This window comes from Aphis gossypii, chromosome 2 (genome assembly GCF_020184175.1).
Source record: "Aphis gossypii isolate Hap1 chromosome 2, ASM2018417v2, whole genome shotgun sequence".
NCBI classification, from domain to species: domain Eukaryota; kingdom Metazoa; phylum Arthropoda; class Insecta; order Hemiptera; family Aphididae; genus Aphis; species Aphis gossypii.
Genome location: NC_065531.1, coordinates 87,108,514 through 87,127,370, shown reverse-complemented (window position 1 = coordinate 87,127,370; position 18,857 = coordinate 87,108,514). Strand labels below are relative to the sequence as shown.

The following is an 18,857-nucleotide window of genomic DNA, read 5'->3' as shown; positions in this document are numbered from 1 at the left end:
TGGACAGAATTATGGCGCTTGGGTAAATACCTTTACGAATGGGATGTCTATTTGCTGAAGGAAGTATCACTCTTAGGTCTTGAGGTGTCTTCATCCCACAACAAAAATCTTGATCTAAACATGTATATGGTTTTTATATCTTCAAAAAAATTTGTTCTTCAAACATAATATCTACTTAATAACTACAGTACCTAATTATTTTAATTGTTTGTCTAAGATGATAGTAGTGTATTCGAATACAAAATTGAATTTGACATTTATTTGCATTTTAGATTACAAGATTACAAGTAGAGTGATGATTATACAATAATGTGTTTCTTTTTTCGTATCTCGTATTTGCAAAAATAGTAGAAAAAATGTACTAATACTTAACTTTGAAAATGATTTATAATAAAAAATTTAATTTGGTTGGTACTTTTGAGGGGTAAAAATTAAAAATTCTTTTTTCAAATTAATCGGGAGGGAAGGAAGGGCGAGATTTGTATGCATAACAAGTTTTTGACGATATTGATTTTATTTTTTTGGTAAAGGTAATTAAAAAAAAAATAACCATAGATGTTTAAAGTTTTCCTCAAATATTTGAATTAGTATTTCTTACATATGGTATAATTTTCAAATATTTTGACTATTTTTGAGCTATAAATAAACATTTATAAATTTTAATTTTTTTAATATTGTTTTATATAAATGTCGATAAAATTTTTTCGCATAGTTGAAAACCTTAAAAATTTAATTTACTGTTTCTTATCAGTGGTAAATATTGAAAACAAATAATCTAAAAAATATGTAAGCATTAAAAACAATTTTTTTTTTTTTTAGATATTGCAATTGAAAATTGAAAGAAATTCTATATTTAAATAAAGAATAACGATTTTAGTTATTTTGTTATAATTCAAAAATATTTTTCGTGGGAATTTTTCAATGTTATTTTCTATTTATATTTTATACGATTATACTGTATTATTAAGGGTAAAATAAATTACTATAATAATTAACAGTAATACAGTATATTTATATAATAATAGACCAAAAGACAGTCTTCGCTCAGAATAGTTTTTCTTATAAAATAATTTATTATTGAATTTAAATTAAACAGGTCCATATCAATTACCTATTCAATGCCGAGATACACTCTACTACTACTGTTCAGTAGATCAGTTATCTAAGTTCTCTCTTTTTTACGATTCTGAGCATTTCTATTTTCATTGTTAAATTTTTGTTTTCATATATCATGAAATAAATACCTAGGATATAATAGTATATAAATATCTTTTTAAACATGATTATGCACGGAGCTTAATGAAGTTAATTTTAGAAAATTATTTTAGTTGATCTTATTGTTTTTATTGGCATAAGTACATAATATTATATTATATTCATTCCCTGTATATTATAAAATATGTTTTGAAGTTTGTAGAACTGTGGAAGGTAGAAACTGAACCACACTTTGTGCATTTTAAGTATGGGAGACTGAAAATGAAAAATGTCTTATAATATCTAATAAAAATGAATGACGATTGGACTTTCAAGTCCGATAATATATTTTTATAAATTGTGATACTACTCATTTTATTTTAATTACTAAAATTATTTCGTTATTAATAAATAAAGAAAAGCCTAAAATTTTAGAATACTTATATGTTATGATTAGGTATAACTCTGAAATGTTACAAATTATAACTACATAATTATTATAAAATATGTTATGCTACTATTATAGAACCGATCAATGGTGATGCGAGAAAGTTATTATAAGATAACTGTATAACATCTAAAATGTGATAGCATGCAAGTATATTATAATTATAGTTTAGATTAGAATTTAAATAATAATTAATATTAATTTACAGAATAAGTAATTTTGTCAATGGATTTATTAGGTGGTTTTTTTATTGATTGTTGGGTAGAAAAATGCTATAGCATATAATATAATAATAAATGATAAAAAGATAAACTCTACTCATAAAAACATTCCAAAATTAATAACAAACAGGATTAAGCGATTACACTGTAGTATCATCAGTTATTACTTCAATTCCTATGTAGTATAATATTATATTAATAATTTGTGTTTTACATTTTTTTTTCGAAAACATGAAATATTTTTTTCATAAACCATTAAACATTTAAGCTTAAAATATAATGTAATCATATATATATATATATACGTATATATTTACTTCATAAATAATTATAAGTAGTTATTGTGCAAATTATGAGATTAAACAATTCATTATCATTGTGTCAATAGTATGTCTAGGGGCACCGGCAGGAAAATTCATTAATGAATTATTATTCAAAGGTCACATCCCCGGGTGACTATCAAAAGTATAAAAAATAAATAAACTTGAGTATAAAGTAGGTATTATCAAAAAAATTATGAGAGGAACGCAGGCGCCCGTAGGCAAATATATTTTAAAAAGCAAAAAAAAAAAAAAACAATTATAAAATTATGTTCTGATGAAATCGAAGACTGTAATTTATAAGAATTTTTAATATCAAAACACTATTAAAAATTAAGTTTAAAAAACATAAAATTATTCAGATATAACTTAAAGTTTGCCGGAAAAGATATAAAAAATTAATTAACTTGAGTATAAAATAGGAAATAAAAAAATAGTGAGAGGAATAGAGGTGTCCGAAATTAAATTAATTCTAAAAAGCAAAAAAAAAAAAAAATTAAATTAACTCTACAATTATGTTACGTATAATGAAAGCTGTAGATTGTATTCTGTTTTATATATAAACCTAATTGGTTAATACCTAATAAATCTATATTGAATAATTATTCTGATATAAACAATTTAATACATTTGATAATATGTGAAAAAATGGGATAGGGTTTAGAGGTACCTTATATTATTATTTTTTGATTTTTTTTTTTTAAACATGTGATTGAAATTGTGTACGTTGAACATGGTAAACATTCATAACCATCGTACTTACTTTAATATTATCCTTAATATTTATATAAAATAATTTTTTGCAAATTAAAAATGTCCATTAATCTAAAATAGGAGTATACTGTAATTTACCATTTCTACTTTTTGGTACCGTTTTTTAAATTAAATTTTTTACATAATAATCAATTAACAAAAAAAAAAAAAATCAAAAAGTAGTTTCTCAAATCATTATTAAGGTTAAGAATTGGTGGATTTTTAGTTTTGTTGATATAATTATTGTTTAGAGTGAATATTAATCGATTAAAAATTACTTACCATCCACTGGTGGCAATAATCTTTTGTCATATCTGTTTGGGTTCACCAAATTATCTAGTATCTCTTTGTCTGATTTTCCATTTTCAAACCTTAAGTGAGTTATTTAATAAATTCAAACAGTTTGAGTTATTAATAATAGTTATATAATATGTTATAAGTTGCTTTAAATTGAAACTTATTTAATACATTATAATATATATGATCTAAAAACATATACTATTATAAACAGAAAGTTAAAATCCTTAAATTGTTTTAAATTAAACATTAAAATAAACTAAAAAATATAAAGAATTCAATAAATTAAAAAAGTATGAATAACTTTAGTCAAATTGAAGCAAACTGATTTTAAAACTCTATATGTATAAAATTCACAAAATTAGAATTTAATTGTTCTAACAAAAAATGAAGGGATGGTACAGCTCTGTATTCAATTACATGTCTATGTGGCTGCATTTGATTTGCATTAAAAAAAGAGAATTATATAACTACTCGTGATAACCATGTAGTTGGAAATTAATTTTACATAAACCTTTTTATAATCTCAACTGATAATGCGACAGTGATGTTTTTAACTTTTAAAATTTATATTATTTATTATTTATTAATGAAAGCTATAATAATAAAATGTTAAGTGAAAGAATAAACAATCATACACTATTAATGTCAATAAGTTTGCTTTTAAAAAGTTTTTAAATATATGTAATTGAAGATGGTAGTGTTAAAAAAAAAACGAGTAAGTCTTATTTATGTAAATGATAGTTCTTAGCCTGTAAAAGTGTAATTGAAAATGTATAATTTTTAATTATAATTGGGGACGCACTTAATTTTGACCTATCGTGAAAGTTCACGAACACAACTCAGTCCTGACGGTGGACAAAATTATCCACAAAATCATGTATGCAGTTTGTTTGAAATATAATTTTTGGATGTGTTTTTAATGCACTGGTTTTAATGGATAAATAATTTGCAGGTTAATAAAAAAGAGCAACATTTTTAGTGTAAACATTGAGAAAGAAATTATAATACATATAAAAAGTGGTATAAAGCTCAAGTGACTATTAAGATTAGATTAGTTTTTTACTTTTTAGTAAATACATATTTATTGACCAAAGGGTCTTAGTTATGAATACGATAATTATAGTGTATTTTTTTATGATTTTACTTACACATCTGAGCTATTTGATAACACGTTTTGTAGTAACGGCACGAGAAAGGAAGCCGCTTGTAGCAGCCTCCATGTTCGTTCCATTCTATGGCATCTGAAAAAAAAACACTTTATAATAGTATTAATATAATAATAAACCATAATAGTTAAAAAATAATGTTTAACAGTAGTTGAAAAACAACATATTAAATTTAAGATGTTTTTATTGATTTATCAATATTTTTAAGCAATATTAACTATGTTAACACTTTTATTTCATGTTCATGGGACTTTTAATAATAATTAAAAATGACATTCCATAAAAATATAACAACGCAATTTATTAATTAATTTTTAACTAATTATAAAAAGTTGATCCCTATGAAATAATGATATTACATTTACTCATATGTCATAATAGATACCGTTTTATAATTATAAATCATTGTTGAAGATGTTATTTCACATTTGTACAATTTGAATATTTTTTATACTGCATTTTTAATATTTTAAACTTATTTTGCTTTATTAAACCATATAATGTGTATTATATTTAATAAAAAGTATTAGTTTAATTCTTAATGAGTATGTAATAAATATCAATAAATATCTATCTGTAAATAATTTTTTATTTATTTATGCCTATAAAATCATTTAATTATTACATAAAATATGTAGATTAATTTTAATATATCACATATTTATATTATCATGATCCTGTTCACACTGTTTTGCACTAAGGTAAAGACTCAAAAGTTTTTAAGTATAATGCAATCTGGTATAAATTTAAACAATATTATAATAATTAAATATTGATAATATAATAACTGCAATGTTTTCAGTTAAAATTAAACTAACTTACTGGAATATTTATATTAAAAATGTAATTTAATACCTGTAATATTAATGAAAATATACTTAGTGATATATGCTGACAGTCCGTCTCCGATTAGAATTGTTTTTCGTAAACAATGATATATCATTAAATTTAATGCTCCCATTACAACAGTGGTCCACTCACCATTTACCATACAGCATAGTGTTACCCATTTATCTACCTACCTTTTTTTTTAAAAAACTAAAAATGTGATGATTGTAACAATTGAGAAAATTTTTGCAGCATGTTAGTTGTTCTGTAGACGTTCGTTGTAATGTTTATACGTTCAATCCGATTGCGAATTTCATCAGTATAAATATGATTTTTAAATTCTTTGTGATCAGTTTTTGTTACATGTAAAGTTAGATTGCTCAATGAAAATAACTTAGTTAGGTATTATATAACTTATTGAACTAGGGAATAATTCACAAGCTAACATGGGATTTCGCTTGAATGAAGAATTTTAATAAAATTATACTTTCTAATTATTTTAATTATGACAAGAAGTTCCTATGTTTAAGGACTGGTTTTCAAAAAGTTTCCCTCCAAACTCTACATATCTTATTTACGCCTTTAAGGTTGATTTTTTCGTCTTTTTACAATAGAAACATTTTGGTTGTGGAATGAGGACAGAGACTCTGTTGAATGGTCAGGAGCGAAGAGTGTTATGGGTGGTATGAATTAGGTATGTTCAGGTCATTTGGGCTTTAAGGTTATCTTTGTTTGCTAGGTAAATGATGGGCTTCAGCGGACGCATCTTGTCATATAAGCTTACGATAAATCGATCGATTTATGCAACTACGGTGGTACTAATTTTCCAAGTATCGAGATAAATTCAGTTTTTGAACAAGTACTTTTAAAGGCATTTCATAAGCATTAAAGCATAGACTATAATTAAAGAATAATTTCACACTCGGAAACATCTATGAAAATGATTATCACAGACAACAGGTGCGACAATATGGTACATACACAATCGGTGACGACTCTCGGAGATTTTACCTCTACGTTTCCCGCACTTGAGTAAATTGATCATTGAGAGTAAGAAATATAAAAGAAAATGTGTTAGTACTCAGTTCCGAACAACTTCATATAACTGTATATTACGTATTGACGGCCATTACAATACATTTATTATATGTATTTTAACATGTAAGACACATGGCGACAATATAGTATTGTCGTATTATTGTTTTGATTAAATAAAAGGGTTTAAGACCATAAATTGTGTTAAATTTTATTAAAATCGCTTTAAGTTTGACGTTCTATCTTAGGAATTTACAACGACAAAATGTTAAAAATATTATGACCATAGGTATGAGTAAAGTCATACCACATAGTATATAGTGATATCATTAGTAAATGTATGTAATTTTATCTTAACTTAAGTTTAAAGAGCTGACCAAATTGAATTTTGGATTATAATCATTAGCTTAGACTGCTTAGAGTATACTAGTGTAAAGCGAAGAGTCACAATTAGCTATCGAAGACAAATACCATCATAAACAGGCTTACATTTAGAAAAATAATATGAGGTGAAAAAAAATAATAAATAAATAAATAATAATAAATAATGTTTAGAGGGTAAGCAGAAAACAATAAAAGCTAAAAAAAAAAAATTAAAGATATCAAACTTAATAGAACAAAAGGATTAAAAAATAACTTAAAATCTTTTAAGCTTGTATTTTAGTATAATTAATAGGTATATAAGAGATTAGAGAGCACATTTTCAAATTCAACACATTCATTACAGTGGTTTGATTGAACAGCAGAGTATTATCAACTAGTCCACCAATATACAAATTTAAATTTGCATAAATTATCATGTATTATACACGCAAAAAATTTAAAAAATCGAAAACGTAAAATATGAAAGGAATTGAGTAGAGGAAACCTTAATAAATTACTAAACATTTGAGATATTCTATTATGTCGTATAAATTCTTATTTAATATTTTTTTTAACATTTCTATAAGCCAATAATATTTTTGCTGCAGCTATAAAATTTGTCAATTTTGTTTTCAAAAGTCAACCCCTAAAATACGTAGATTCTACGATGAATTTATTATGTTTAGTTTATACTAGTTTAAAAACGGTATGTTTTTACAAGTCATGTCCCATAAATTATATATTTTTTATTAATAATTTATTTACTATCTTGTTTGAAAATATTAAATAAAATAAAATATTCTTATTATAGCTTCAATACATACGAAATAGATATATTTCTGCTCTAAATATTTATATGACGTGAATTATGATTTAAACTATGATAAAATATATTTTATATTTTTTGTTTATTATTGTTGATCATTTTGTTTTAGAAAATTATTTATACTTGTAATTAAATATAATTAATTTATACTTTTATAAAGAGTTTATACCTAACCTTAGAGTACTTTTTGTATTAAGTTTATCATTAAAATTTATAAATTAATAATTATAAATTTAAATGTATTTAAATTAATTAATTTGGTATAATTCGTAATCTCAAATAGAAAAAAATATATATAAATGATGATTTATATTTTTATGTAATGCCTTTTAAATAAAGCATTTTGATAATTAAGGACTTAAGACGTATCATGTACGTATCATGAGTTAGCATTTCTTAACTATACGTGACCGGTGGTATATTGATTTACCGCTAAGGTGTAAAACTAATCAAAACTAAAAAAAATACAAAAACACCTAACCTGTGGGTATAATAATTACAGCAATGTCCCAGGGGGTAAAAAAAATCACAGTGTGTTGTACTAGGTCAGAATTATACTATGTATAACGTTTTTGTTTTTTAATACATGAAAACTTCCAGGTAGGTATATTGTTATACGAAAACATTATTGTGGTTATAGAACATAATGCTGCACGCGATCGTAAGCATAAACACCACGCGTGATGTATGAAATATACGCAAAATTATTAATTTATTTTTATTTTAACAAAAATGTTTAGTTTTTTAATTTTTAATCGAATAATAAGACATGAAGTAGCTTAAATATATTACTTTTAGTTTTCCTCAAAGAAAATCATTACTACAAAGCATAAATACTCGAAAAGTTAGTTTCAATAAAAAAAAAAAAATAAATAAATCGATTGTAGTTTTGTATAAACAATAAAGTTTTATTAGACCTAATATTCTAAATAATCTAAATTAGAAACTAATAGTATGAGACAAACAAATAAATGAAAAAATCATGTGAACGTATATCACAGTTGATTGGCCAACCTAAGTATTCTGTGCATGAGGTGATTATGGCTGAAGGAAGTAGACAGAGTTGGAATGTAGTATGGACAGTGATTTCGAAAATTGTGAGAGGGAACTTTAAATTGGATTTTCGATAGTAGGTCTGGAGAGTCGATAGAGTTTTCGAGGAGAGAATGAATGAACCGTAAATCAAGAAGATTGCGGCGTGATAAAAGAGAGGGTATATTTAGAAAATGGCTAATATCAGAATAGTTATGATTAGGATTTGGTAATTTAAGTATAAAAGCAGCGTAAGAAAGGAATTTATGCTGAAAACGCTCAAGACGCAGCTGATCCTTAGCAAGGTATGGGTGCAAAATGACAATTCTATATTCTAAAATGGATCAGACAAGAGCAAAATATAAAGAACGAAGACAGATAGATGACGAAAAAAGCTTGGTATTACGTTTAATAAAACCTAAAACTTTATTAGCTCGACCTATAATAATATCAATGTGATGGTTAAAAGAGAGAGTGGTAAATAGTAGAGAAGAAAATACCAAGATCTTTTATAATAGATGCGCATTGCAGCAGAATGTTGTTAAGCAGGTAAGGGTGATGAATAGGATTTCAAGATCTAGTGAAGGATATGACATTACACTTACTAATATTAAGAGAGAGGCCTAGGGTGGTTAGTGGTTACCCAATTAAATTGAATAAGTTCATTTGATAATAGTAAACAGTCAGAATAGTTTTCAATTTAAAGGAAAAGTTTTATGTAATCAGCATAGAGAAAGAAATGAGCCTTTTTGAGAAAACTGGAAATTAAGTTAACATAAAGGCAAAACAATAAAGGACTCAAATGACCACCTGAAAAACATCTGATAAGCCAGATGAAACCGCATTTAGTTTAACAAACTGCTTACGGTCGGACAGGTATGAACGGAACAAGGAAAGAAGATGATCTCCAATATCAATACGATCAAGTTCATTAATAAGCAAGTTATAAGGAAAAGTCTCAAAAGCTTTTGAAAAATCGGTGAAGATTACATCAACCTGGGCGCCACTACTAAGTTAGTCACAAATAAAGGAAGAGCAAGAAACGCTATAAGAAATGGTACTTCTCCCAGTGCGAAAACCGTGTTGTTGAGGGATAAGAATGTGATTTAATTTTGGGCCCAAAATAGTTGAATATGATAGATTTGAATATTTTAGCAATGTGTGGAGATATAGAAATGGGATGATAGTTGGTAACAAGAGACGGATCAGAGGACTTGAGAACAGGAGTGACAGAGCAAATTTCCCACACTGATGGAAAAACACCTTCGTCCAAACACTTCCTGAACAAGAGATATAGAGGGAAGAACAAGGAGAGACGACACTGGAAAAGTAAGGAAGCTGAGATACCATCAGGGCCATTAGATGAAACACTTTTCAACTTATCGAGAGCAGAGAGGACGTATAGAACCAATAAAACCAATAGAACAATAATAATAAATGAAAATCGGCTAACTTTTACAAAACTTCTTTTGTACTTGGCTAACTTACCAAATTATTTTGTCAACTAATCTAAAGTTGCTAACTGTAATATCATAATAATATAACATGTTCCACATGATGTATCTATATTATTTCGTGTAACATTGGGAAACACAATTCGTTGAATAATGTATTAAGTATAAATTAACACGTCGCTCCTACGCTAGCTGTAGTGTCGTCTTTGGGATTACAATACATATGTACTTCGATTTTTTTAAGTGTCTAGAAATTAAATTGATTTACTCGATTAACTTAAGTTTGTACAGATACGTAGGTATTGCCAATCTAATACAATTTTGTGTTTTGAATATTTTATGGAATTTTCTAATGTATATATATATATATATATATATATATATTTATAGACTTAACTGTATTATTATTTGTGTAGTCCAATCGTTATTATATGAAAATACGTACAACAAAATTAAAATAATATTATGATAATTCAAAACTTAATGTTAGCTACTATAATATTCTACATTTGGTTATTGCAATTATTTTTATCGTAACTTTCAAAAATGTTTGTTTTGTATTGAAAAACACATTCTTAAATACGATCGATTTGCATAATTCAATTATAAAATTATTTTATAAACTGTTTATAACATATTATATTTATGCAGTCTTAAAACTTTATGAACTATATTTTAAATCAAAAGTGGGTACTAGTTTATATGATTATATAAATATTTTTATCATATATATAATATATATAATCATTTCCATCCAAGTTTGTTGTCAGCTAACTGTGACTCGGTACATTTAAAACTATTTGATTATATTGTACCTATATATATATATAAATAAATGGGTTATATTGTTATTTTTTTTAATTTTGTCAATTTTTAAACGATTGGTGTTAACAAATTCTTTTTTACTATCGTACAATTTTCGATCATTATTATTAGTTATTTACATAATAGTATTAATATGTAGGTAAAATGGTTACAAAAGTTTAATTCACGTGGAAACTTGTTAAAGTATAGGAATATTGTGTGAAATACAATATCAAATACTTGAATTCGTTTTATAATATCAAATAATAAAAAATTGCGTTTTGAATGATCACCGATGTAATACAGATATTTTGGAAGTTTTATGTTAAAAATCATTAAGTATTAATTTACATCACCGAAAGTGTGTCGACAGGCTGAACCTTAAAATAATATTTGACATAAAATGGCAACCACGCGAGATACAAAATTGTCATATATATATATCGATAAATAACAAGTATGTTTAGTTTAGGTTAGATGTTGGTACAAAGTATTATTTGTATAAAGCATTCATAAAAAGTGTATTTACTCTGGTGAAAATAAATTCGCGCGTGCATCACTAAAGTTATATTTTACAAAAACTTTATATATATACCTGGTTACTTGATAAATTAATGTGTTTGAACTTTTTTCAACATACATGTGGTGGTTTTTTTATTTTAAGTAATTGCAATTTGTCAAGTAGAGTCAAAAAAATTGTTTTTGAATTGTAGATATAGTTGTATGTATTAAGCTATATTACTCTCACAACTTGTGTATTTGACAAATATATAATATACATGTTATTTGGTTCATGTAATGTTACCGATAACAATGATAACCTATAGGAAAGTGGCACATGACGATTAATGAATACAAAATATCGAATATTCGTACAAGTACTGTGTTAGGTTATGCTGTGAGTATTGTTAAATACACGAGTCGCGAAAACCTGGTTTAATATGAAGATTATCATAATAATAATTATTATTATTTATTAATTTTAATAATATTTATAACTAATATTAATTGCATAATAAATTATGTAAGTAGTTATCAATTATGGTTACAATGATTCAAAAAATAATATAGGACCAAAAATCATAATGTGATAAACCGAAAAAAACCTTATTTTTTTACAATTTTGAATTTTATACACCATTGTTAAGATATAAGTAACATTTCCAAATGTCAATATCTGTAGTTTTAAAGTAAAATACTAAAAGTTTATTCTGTGCTTTCATTTTCATATCAACTATAACTTTTATATTCGATTTAGAATTTTCAAATTGATTTTAAAATTAAACATAACTTCGATTTAATCATTAATTGAACAATTTTTAAGTGACATGCACATGTCTAAGTTGAATGGAACATGTGCAGTTTTTAAGAAACTGACCAATAACCACAGATGTTAGTTTGACGTAGTGAGGTCAGCGTAGAGTCGGGTGTGGTATGAGCCTAACCGCTAACCATCACGGTCTTAAAAATATTAAAATATTATAGTTTGATGAATTAAATACAATTAATGATTGACACTCCATACATTTTTGTAAATAATATAAACAATCAGTATTTAATAATTTATAAAAATAGTCAAAATATGATAAAAGAATGGTCAAGTGAGTAACGCTCTGCTGTATAAAACACATATCATTGTAAAATAAATACATTCATCATTTCGTTCAGAATCTAAAATAGATCTAATAATATGTATATTATTTTTGTATAATAATTTTTAATGACCATTTTCATAGTTTTAAGATTTTAATAACTGAAAAACTATCCGTTAAAATGTTTAATTAGGCACATAAAAATATTTAAAAGAATTATCCATTAAGTAAATAATAATAAAAAAAGAGTTTTTATTTTTAAAACAGAAGTTAATATCAGACACTTCTAAGTAGTTACTCGTAGTACAAAATATCTCAAGTATTTGAAAAATGGCCTTTGTGTATATTTGAAAATTGAAATATATATATTATTAACTGAAAAATAGGGAGTGATCATGGATATTGAATCACACTGTATACGTACGTAGTCATATATTATTATATGCTATATATTCTAAGTCCTCCTTATAATGAAAAACTGTGTTAATAATAATGATGTAACCGCTATATCATCGTGTTAAAAATATTATATTATTGAAATGAAATGCAAATTATGTTCGTATTGTACTAATGAGGCATCGGAAAAATGAACCTATTGTACCATATGTATGTAAATAAATAAACACTTTGCGTTCATAATATTTACGAAATTCAAATGTTGTATAGCAGAAAAGTAGTTCAATATTCAGCATTCGTGGATTATTTTCTATCTATTTGACCTAGCTGGACGCGTCTGTAGTTGTGTGCTTATATTAGTAAATTAGCTTTTGTGTGTATGTGTATTTTTTTTTTATTATCATTTATACCTATTTACATTTACATTTATTTATATAAAATGCTATCATACTATAACGTATTTTTCTATCGTACATAACTTCATTCAATATATAACATGCTGACGCCCCCGTAACACGATATTATTTCTTTCTCAACTTGTCGATAACAATTTAACATTATTAGAAAATGTATACCTACATATTATCACATTGTTGTATTGTGTTTGTGGCTATTATATTATATTATATTAGGTATGCGAACATGATCGATAAATAACTGTTTAGTAAAAATATGTTTTAACTTTAGAATAAGGGTTAAAGTGCAAACGAGTGTATATTACTATTTCAGCGGGTTACACGATATTGTACACCATTATATTCCATATAAGTACAACTCATTCTTCAGAGTGATATTTTTAAACACAGATTGTGTGTTGATTGTATTTATCACCCAAATGAATACATATAATGTATTTTAATTCCTTATATTTTGTGATAATTACTATTACTGTTTTGATTGTCTATGAAAATATAGTCGCAGTGTACTGATAAGTATTTTTCAAAGAAGTTATACATGCACTGCAACTTGAAAGTCTATTAGGCAAAATTAAGTATAGATATATATTAAAAATAATTTTTAATCAACAAACGTTCATCAATTAATGCCAAATATGTTATAAAATAAAATTGTTTTGTACAAAGCACACGCAAACAGTAAAACACGTTTCAATGCGTATAAAACAAGCGATATTCTGTGGATGCAAGTTTAACTTATGTTTTTTAGTTGAAAATATTTCATACTTATCATGATTCGTAAGAATTTATTTCTCATATATTATACAAGCCTGTCTTTATTTTTGATGAAGCTAAGGGTAGTCTCATTATTTAAATAAAAACTATGCTCCTAAAGTATCATGTAGTCAAGGCTGTAGACTGAAAAAATAAATTTTTTTTTTGGGGGGAGGGGGAGAGGGGGTTAGAGTATAAATTTGTTATATTATGTAATAAAATAAGTAATTATAAAAATATCATTTAAATTTTAACTATTCAATCTTATTTCAAAAAAAAATTTCAGGGGGGGTATGAACCCTAAACCCACCTGGCTACGGTCTTGAATGTAGTATAAAGATATGATGAATAATTGAACATATGTAACTAACATTAGGTATTAAAAGAGAATATTATTTGTATTATTAATCATTATTAGTTCATCAAAAAAGTAAGCCTTTCAAGATTTGTGTTTTTGTGCACAGCTTAAATAGATAAAGTTTAAAATTTTGTTTTCAATTTTTACCATCATTATTCATTAATCATTACAATAATTTATTTTTGTTTTTATAAAACATTATTTATATGAAGATATGAGTAGAATATATATATAAATAAAAAAAAAATAGAGGTTAATAATAAATTTTAATTTTAACCTATTTTTAATATTTTAAATATACTAACATAGTATTTTTTGCATTCTACCTTATACTTGGTTTATTTTACATTTTGAACGATCCGTTTATGGTAAAGTATACTATGATGGTTTTTTTTTATTATTTTCTTTTTGAGCATTAAAAATGTTTGAACCATAAACTGTAAGTATGTTTAGTAGTAAATTAGATCTTATTAGTATTTTAAGGCTGTAAAAAGTAAAAATTATCAGTAAAAATTCTATGAGGGGAAGAGAAAAATAAAAAATTAAGAATGTTTAGTGTTTACGTTATATTAATTTTTCACAAAATAGATTTAGTTTTTTGTATAAATACCAAAAGTGAAATACTTGCATATAATTGAAATATTCAAAAAATACTTAAGTATTTTCTAAACAATATATCACTTTAAAAGTATGTTAGCTATTTTTATACTATAATATTGACAGATATTTTAAATTTTTAACTTTTTTTAGTTTTTTTTTCGATTCATGTACGATAACATTTTTGTTTGAAAGTAAACTAACGTTAATATTTAATATAATGTTTTGCGTAAGTTGGTTTTACAAAATTTAATAAATATAAAACCACATAAGCATCATAGTTTTTCACAAGCGTTTGAACTTTTGTAATTAAAATTTGTACGATACTGAATATTAAAATATATGATAACGATTTATTCCCCAAGAATTTTTGTGATTATATTGTAATAAAAAAAAAAAATATATTAATTGTGGGGGTTAGCATTTTTCACAATTATGTATATAACTAAATTTTTAAAAAGTTTAGATTAATTCTAAGTTATTTTTATCAAGAATTTATTCACGCTTTTATACTGTATGCGGTAGATATTAGACTTATAAGTTAATAACAATAATATATGTATGGTATAATATTATGATAATATATTCTATTTTTTAGCCAAAAAATAATTTAACTTCAACATACTGCACTAGTGTACTAATGTAATTAATTAATACTAGTATATTAATTGGAAATTAAGTTATAATAAAATATCCTGAGAAAGTGAGAAATGTAGACTATCACTCAACTCTTTCAAAGTAGTTTTATGTATATAGCAATAATTTATCATTGAACCCACAATTAACATAATCCACTATTATAGTAACTTACTCAATGACAATGTTTAATCGAAATCTGTTATACATTTGAGGGACTCTACCATGTTTTTAATTTAATAACTTGTAATCTTAATATGATAACTCTCGTTGTATTAAATATTAAACTTAACACCTATACCTACACTTCACTTTTATAATTTACAATATTGATTGCTAAATAAAAGTTCTTTCTATCACCTATTTATGTTTTTAGGGCCAAAACCTTAAAATCATTTAAGATATAATAATTGAATCTGCTTCTAACTAAATTAAACTAAATTTTGTTAAATCTATAGGAATTGTATATTATGTAAGTTTCTGATTGAGTATTGGTACTGAATATTTATTTTGGTTTTTTTTTTTTACGAAAATATTAGTATTTTATAATTTCTTACCTATATTATACATGCATACAGTAATTTCACAAACTTGAATAATGTATTCATCAAACAAAAATGAACATAAAATACACTTAAGATTATAAAAATTATTGTTTTGAATAGTTATAGTTGCTTTTATTATATTATCTATTGATTGAAAATAACTGTAAACATTTAGTTTATAGATACTCTATAGTACTATGTATTTTGGTATTATTGCAACTATTATGAATATATTATTAGACATCATAAAATCATAAATAATGACTTTAAGTTCCTAATAGTAGGAACATTATCTATTTATATACTTTTTATTAAATAATATATACATTTTCCTTATACTATTATTGAACATAATTGCGTTTTTGAAAGAAATAAAAGTTTTCATTAAAAAAAAATATTTTTATGCACATTATTATTTTATATAATAAGTTCGAAAACAAATTGTTTAAGAATGGACTGGTGTTAAATTTATATATTTTTCATTATGATTAAAATAATTTTAAAAAGGGTAATCATCATTTTTCACCAAGGTTTAATTAAACAATGAAGACCTAGTAAATGGACTTCAAGGTGTTTAAGCAATATTTATCAACGAAAAAAACGCTGTTTGTGATCTAAAAAAAAATAAATTAATGTTCTTTTTAATACCTTTAAATAAATTTTAATGATGTTTCTTTATTCTCATTATTTTTCTTTAATACGCTCCTTATAAACCTCAGTATATAATAAACAATTGTTTTTTATCGGTGTGGTTTATTAAATAGTTACAGTAATAAATAATATATGTATATTGTGCTATACTTATTTGTGTATTATATATACTATATATAGTACATTGGTACACACATATTGCGTACATATATTTTGGATTCTGCGACCGTTTACTATCCTGGCTCACCTCTTTTTTATCTAATAGAATGCAGTTAGTTAAATTAAATCAGTTTGTTTCTGAACCCATTCATATTCTCCCAAGTGTTCCTCGAGGTGATCATTTTTCACCTACATTATTTCTTTTATTTATAAAAAATATTAATACGATTATAAAACACTCAAATATTTTATTATTTGCAGATGACGCTAAAATATTTAAAAAAAATTGATTCTATTAATAATTATATTAAATTACAAGATAATTTAAGAAATTGGTGTTACTTAAATGGTTTGAAACTCAATATCAATAAATGCAAAATATTATTATTTAATATTAAAAAAATCTCATATTAATAAATTTTAATTATAAATTTAACAATGTTTCTATTGAACTAGTGGAATCCTTTACCGACTTAGGAATTACATTTGATTTTAAACTATGTTTTAATGGACACATTGATAATATAACTAATAAAGCATTTAAAAATCTTGGTTTCATCATACATATTTGCACACATTTTAATAATTTGAATGCCTTTAAAAATATATATTTCGCATTTGTCAGATTCCAATTGGAATATGTATCCCTTATTTGGTCATCTAATAACATAGTGGTTAATCAGTCTCGAAGCTATTCAGAATCGTTTCTTCATTTCTTAGCATTTAAATTTAAAATCGAACGTCCACGAAATTCGGATTATAATGGAGTATTATCTAATTTCAATATAAAATTGATTAATACTAGGAAAATTAACTTTCAATATTTATTTTTGATAAAATTATTAAATAACACTATTGATTGCCCTTATTTACTGGAACGATTAAATTTCCGAATTAATACCAAATCCACCAGATATCAAGAATGTTTTTTAATTAATAATATCTCTAAAACTTATTTGAAAACATCACATTAAAATATACTGATGGCTATAGGTAATAATATGGATATAAATTTTTGATTATAATTATTTATGGCTGTAAAATTATATACCACATAATATATATTTTTATTTTTATTTTAATTTGGATTATTAATTGAATGTGAATTTTTATTTTATTCGTACCTAATTTTATTTTATCTGTGATACTACACAGTATTACATATTGTTTTGTAAATGGAATTTTTCCGTAAACAAAGATAATAACAATAGTACATTAGTACACATATTATATTCCGTACATATATTTGTATTAAATGTGTGCGAATTTTTTCTGTTCGTAAAATGTAACAAAATATAGGTAAAAGTACAATATTAAGGCCTAAAGTACATCGTGTGTATATTTTTATTAAAAAGTTTGTATTTCAACGTTATATATTAATTTTTGTTAATTATTTTGGAATCTAAGCTGAGCGAGGGTCGAGTAATAAATATTGGTATTACAATAATACGTTTGGATAGATAAATTAAGCACCCAAGAGTATCATTTATGTATGTAGTTCTAACGGGGATCCATTTAAGTGCCTACACTCATTATTTCAGTTTTTTTTTTTATACATTTTTATTTTTTTGAACGACAATACATAATTTTATATTCCAAGACAGAATATTTTTCGGAGTACTTCAATACATAAAAATCGAATTTTGAATAGTCAACTATTGGATTATAAACTATTTTATATCATTCTTTTAAACTTGAAATACTTATAAGTATTATAAATAATTTTAAAACTGCTAGTTTTTAAATTGTATTTTATTTATCAAAATATTGTGAAAAATATTTTGCTTCGTAATATAAAGTATATAAAATTAAAATATATTTTCATTCAAAACTGAAAAACCTTAAAAATATAATTATATATATAGGTATATTATTTAATTATTACATAATAATTAATAATTAATGGTTATTAATTCAATAATAATAAATGTTAATCATTACAATTATTATAGATTTAAAACATTATATTATTAGTTTGTCCTTGGTCTTGTTAACATTTTGCAATTTCTA

The 18,857-nt window shown here is 24.3% G+C and overlaps 1 protein-coding gene across 1 annotated transcript in view; it reads right to left on the bottom strand.

Moving 5' to 3' along the window:
• The window catches only part of LOC114120066 (glutamate-gated chloride channel alpha-like), an 89,824-nt gene that overhangs the window by 16,934 nt on the left and 54,033 nt on the right, over positions 1–18,857 (bottom strand). Inside the window, exons 3-5 of the mRNA XM_050199279.1 lie at positions 4,385–4,477; positions 3,219–3,307; positions 31–114 (exon numbers count right to left, since the gene is read on the bottom strand). Coding sequence (XP_050055236.1) covers positions 31–114; positions 3,219–3,307; positions 4,385–4,467 — 256 coding nt within the window. The 5' untranslated portion in view covers positions 4,468–4,477. The remainder of the gene's footprint in view (positions 1–30; positions 115–3,218; positions 3,308–4,384; positions 4,478–18,857) is intronic.